At 32.4% G+C, this 5,470-nt stretch overlaps 1 protein-coding gene across 1 annotated transcript; it reads right to left on the bottom strand.

Annotated features, from left to right (window-relative positions):
* Positions 287-1,475, bottom strand: LOC104701579 (NAC transcription factor 29). The gene is made up of 3 exons (XM_010417291.2): positions 1,306-1,475; positions 931-1,211; positions 287-854 (listed from the first exon to the last, which is right to left on the bottom strand). The coding sequence occupies exons 1-3, from the start codon at positions 1,469-1,471 to the stop codon at positions 483-485; spliced, it is 819 nt and encodes a 272-aa protein (XP_010415593.1). The 5' UTR covers positions 1,472-1,475; the 3' UTR covers positions 287-482.

The following is a 5,470-nucleotide window of genomic DNA, read 5'->3' as shown; positions in this document are numbered from 1 at the left end:
TATGTTTGAGACATGCGCAGACTGAATCAAAACTGAGGTTTTAAAAGTACGATGATGACATATATAACATTCGTTATCTAACAAAACGACAACGATAAGTACCCAAAGTGCATTGTATCTGGCGTTGATTCCTCCACACGTCATCGACTTTATCATTCCAAGTTAACGTAATCTTAGTCTCTCATTTCATCATTTTAATAACAACATTTAATAGTACCAAAGTCTTTTGTTTATAGTATTTTCTACATATAAAACAAGAATCTTTTGTTCATTATTAGTTAGTAAATTCATGCTGAAACAGTGTTTTAATTAAACATGGTTTGTATTTCACATTCATATATATGATAAGGAAAAATATATAAAATCGCATTAGGGTCTTTTAGTTATATTTTACAATTTTTCTTGTGTACCCAAAACTAACAAAATATCTACCAAAGTAACATTCAAAGCACATATTCTTTTTAAACTAAAACCCACAATGACTAAAACTTAAACATAGCTTGACGATGATGATTCAAGATCTCGTCTTGGTTAAACTGTAGATCCCCGAACCAACCAGACTCCGAATCAGGTTGATGAAGATGATGATCCAACTGATTAAAATTATCTGTTAAAATGTGAGAGATGGGTCCCATGTAATCCATTTCCAACAAATGAGCCAACGAACACGTTCTTGGAAGTTTCGTCGACGACGTCATCATCGTTATCTCTTCCTCGTTTCTTCTCTCTGCTTCTTCGTCTACAACAACTGTTGCCTCATCCATTAGTACTTCGTCGACGAAACTCTCTTTCTCATCCAGAAGCCTCCCTGCTCCTTTCTTCTTGTATATCCTACACAGTACCCATTCATCTAGCTGCAAAGATAAGAAACATTCTTAACAAATATGTTATGTATGATGAGCTAAAAAAATGTTTTCTCAGGTTACATACCCTCATAGAGCCGTTACGTTTTGTTGATGCTTTACGTGAATCGTGGAGACGATACTCGTGCATGATCCAGTCGGTTTTGATCCCTTTGGGAGGCCTGCCTTTGTAGAAGACGAGAGCTTTCTTGACACCAACGTTACTCGAGCCGCTGTGAATGGCTTTGTCTGTACCGGTAGCTTTCCAATAACCGGAAATAGCAGCCCGGTTTGGTCTGACTCCGTTTGGATACTTTCGTTCTCTAGGGCTGAAGAAGTACCACTCATTTTCTCCAAACTCTGTTTTCTCTGTAAATTTCACAACAAAAATCATATAGGAGAGTTAACATCAACCAAAAACATAAGCATCTAGAATAGAAATAGAGAAGTAACCGGTTCTAACCGGGTAATTGCCATGGATCGAACTTGTAGATATCGACTTCTGGGATGATGGAGACAGGGCATGGTTTGGACATGGTCTGGTTTCGAAGATAGTATACGATGAGTTCTTCGTCGGTAGGATGAAATCTGAAGCCTGGAGGGAGGCTAGAGCTGGAGTTTACTTCCATGATTTTTTTCAGACAGTTTAGAGAACTCTAATGGAACAGGAAACTAGTTTTTGATTTTCTTTTGTGTTTGGTTNTTTTTTTTTTTTTTTTTTTTTTTTTTTTTTTTTTTTTTTTTAAATGTTTAGAAAGCAGAGAGGGTTGGGGTTTTTATGCTTGAGCTTTTTTGTCGTTTTACTGTGCGTCACTTCTTTGTTATTGGTTGGTACTTAGTACAATTTAAATAATAATTCATTTTGTCCTTTACAATAGTCTAATCTCCTATATTATCCCTATCCTATTGTTTTTTCTAATATTCTAAATTTTGTCAAATGGTCCTCAAACAGCCACGGTTAAAACGAGTTTATTAATAGTTTGAATTAGATGAAAAAAATCAGAGTATTATTCTCCACCTCTAAACATGTGACATAGAAGTTTAATTACTCATAAAGCTTTCATTAAACATTTGTTGTGTGGGGAAATTAAGCGAGAATTATCCGGTAATATAGAAAATAGCTTTTGTTTGTGGGAATCTTAAAGGGGTCTTAGTAAGACATATAATTGAGTTTGAGTGTGCTTGACCACTGATTTGTTTGGATGCATTGCATGGCTTTAGTATTAGTATTTAGGTGAATCTCCATTTCAAGCAGAAGTATATACTTTGTCCTATTTCTCAAAAATATTCGTTCTTTCGTTTCGCTATTATTGCTTGCTTTGCTCCTATCTTTGTCTACTCCTATCCATTTATCCAAAATGTAAGCCCAACTATCAAAAGTCATATGCAACACTATCATCTACACGATATAGTTTACGTTACATGACAAAATATATCCATCATTATCAATAACTTTATATTGCATTACTTATATTCCAGTAACTTCTTCATTCTTCAAGTTCATCAGTTTCTTACAAATTAGTGCCATCTAGCCAAATTTAGTTCTTTAATATGATATTTGTTTGTTTCACTCCTGGAAAATCACAGGACGATTAAGGATTTCTTTTAATCGTTTTAAATTCAAAAATAGGCTATAATGTGTTCAATATGAAGGAGATCAGATTTTTGGTTTTTGATTTATAATTTATTTATTGGAGTTAAATTTTAGGATGTTAGGGTTAAGATTTAGATATCAGGGTTTAGTTTACAAAGATTATGATATAAATGCTGTTTTTATATATGTAAATGGATTATTTTCTTAGTTTGATATAAGATGTAGACTAATTTTGTGAACCTCAATAATTCTTACGTAATTTTTCTGTTTCTCTCTAAATTAGTCGCTATAGTTTTATAAAATATCCATTTTGTTAAAAAAAAAAACAAAACTAGTAATTAAGGAGGAGTACTTAAGAATTTGTATTGCAAAAGAAATCGTGTGAAGACCATTCTTTGTCTTAATCTTGGAAGAAACGTGGCATGCTATAAGGTGTGGGGGGTCCGATTTTTTTGGCTCCTGATGACGTATATCGTTTTCACATAAAAAGTCATTGAGGATAAGGATTGTGGAGGGTATACAACCACGCGCCACCGTGGATTTCTGATTAAACAAATACTTAGTTTGTCACTAATTACGCATGTTCTTATCTAATAGTGTCATTACCGTTTCCTAATTGGGTGATTAAATCTTTCTTTACTATATTTTGTCAAAAACTCCCACAAGCTCTGTTCAGATTGGATACAAGTTTCTTGAAAAAGGTGTTGTAACGAAGATGCGAAGGAACGTTTTAGCTTAAAGTGGGAAAGAGGATAAAATTAAAAAAACAAGTTCATGACCATCATCACGATCGAATTAATTTAATTTAATGAGTTTAAGTTATAACTTGGTATTATTATTAGATGTTCATTCTGGTTAATTCATGATTTTTGATAAGAAATATGAGTTACCGAATATTTGATAAACAGTGACGCATTTTCTACAAAATTTCAAGAAACTAGCTACTTTGTTAATGGATGATGAAAAATTCCATTCTCACAAATTAACCCAAAAGCTATGTTTACATGCAAGTGTACTTATATCATTACTATATTTCCAATGGCACACGAATCATTTATTCAATACATTAACCAAGCAAGTCATTTACTTACTATATAGGGTATGGGACAAAAAGGATGGGATTAAAAGATAGGAAGATTAGGATGAGATGACGCAAACGCTCTATAGCATTTTTAAAGAACCAATTAAAAATGAGTGACGATGATTAATCAAATCGTCATCTTAATCTCTAGCATCTTTGCATAGCTATAGGGAGGATACCATTTATTTATGTTAGTTATAGTCTTATAGAGATCGACCTCACACACATGCTTTACTAAATTCTTTTTATATATATCCACGTGAAAAAAAGAAAAAAAAAAGCAAGTCCTAGTTCTCGATACGTATAGATTGAAAGTTTGATGACCGTAACTAAAAGGAAAAACGATTTGTATCATTCTAGAAAGTTCCACAACTCCACAGAATCTAATGTTTAGTGTTGGTGGTTTAGTATTGGTTTAAGTCATAAACCAATAAATCCAACGTTTGTGTGTTATGAAGTTTCGAACTTTTATATTAGGAGGATACTGTACTATAATTTCTGGTTTGTGTGTACCAATATCGAGGTTTGAATTTTGTGGAGTTGTGGTGCTACATGAAACTTCCAAGGGGATGGATACATATCGTTTTTACTAACTAAAATAAAGTATTTTTTTCTTAACGATTTAAGATTTCTTTTTTCAAGTATTTACCTGGTTTTTAAATATGGTTGTCTATTTCCAAATTTTCAAACCTTCTTCACTAAGATTTATTATTAGTAACTTTGAATTTTATGATAATTACTGAATCTAATGTAAATAAAATAAGCTTCCAAAGTTTAGAATTTGTCTTTTAATTTTCTAGAAAAAATGGAAAAAAAAAAGTGCTAAAATAGAAATAATATTATTTTGACTAAATTTTAAAATTTTCAGTTTGATCTAAATAGACGTTGTTTTTGTTTATATATGTTTACGCAAAATCTACTTTAGGATAATTTTACAATTGATTAACAGTGTTGAGAGGTTTGCATGATTTCACGTAAATTGTTAACTTCCTGTTTAATGTTTATATTATTTTCTAGTTGAAATATGATTCAAACATATTTTCTTTATTCCAACATAGTTGAACTGTGAAAATATGAAAAAAATCCAATTTTCGAAAATATAACGGATAAAAACAATAAATGTATAACAAAAAACTGCAAAATATGAGAATTAATGGTTGAAATTTAGTTATTTACAATGAAGCTGATGAAGATTAAATTTCTAAGGTATGTTTTCGTGGAAAATTTACGATAATCTACGAGTCAATTTAGTCCTGGGTATTCGGGTTTCCGAACTCGATCGGGTTCGGATTTTTGGGTTTAGACATATAAAACCCGTTCGGGTTTTTTATACTATCATGTCGAGTTCGAATATTACTCATTCGGGTTTGGGTAATTCGGGTACACCCGAACTCAAACAAACCATAAACAAAAAAAAACTAATTTTTACTTTTTATATAAATTTTAGAACACATATACTCTTAAATGCTCTAGATACTGGGTTCAAATCCCTCTAATTAGTTCGGGTTCGGGTTCAGAGTAATATGCCCAGCAGCCCAGGGATCATCCCTCCGCCTCGCAGTCGTCACCTTACAGCCTCCGGAGACTTTTACACACCAACAGTGCCGGTTCTGACCTAAAGCTCATGAAGCAAGGGCTTTAGACGCCAAATATTTTAAGTATTTTAGGGGCAATAAATTTTAAATGTTCCTTTGGTGTAGTGGTTTCTTTTGTTTGATTTTCAGTCAGTTGTATTGGGTTCAAACCAGCCCCACGTTAAATACAACCGATCTTTTTCCCTATTTTGTCTAATCCAAAATATTCTTTTTATCTACATTTCCTTATATTAATTATACTAATGAACTAAATAATAATTAAAACAGCAATTGAACTAGTGAATAAAAAAATCTCTGTCTTTCCTTTTGGCCGTTCCTCTTCTTCTTCCAATATTATTGTCAATCTCTGCTTTCTCCC

This window comes from Camelina sativa, chromosome 7 (assembly GCF_000633955.1).
Source record: "Camelina sativa cultivar DH55 chromosome 7, Cs, whole genome shotgun sequence".
NCBI lineage: Eukaryota > Viridiplantae > Streptophyta > Magnoliopsida > Brassicales > Brassicaceae > Camelina > Camelina sativa.
Note: the sequence above shows the minus strand (reverse complement) of the source record. Positions and strands in the feature narration are given on the sequence as shown.

Excerpts from the sequence above, each read along its gene's own strand:
- LOC104701579 (XM_010417291.2), bottom strand. The coding sequence starts at position 1,471 with ATGGAAGTAAACTCCAGCTCTAGCCTCCCTCCAGGCTTCAGATTTCAT. Across the intron at positions 1,212-1,305 it reads CGATCCATGGCAATTACCCG|AGAAAACAGAGTTTGGAGAA; the intron begins GTTAGAACCGGT and ends TGAAATTTACAG. Across the intron at positions 855-930 it reads AACGTAACGGCTCTATGAGG|CTAGATGAATGGGTACTGTG; the intron begins GTATGTAACCTG and ends TTATCTTTGCAG.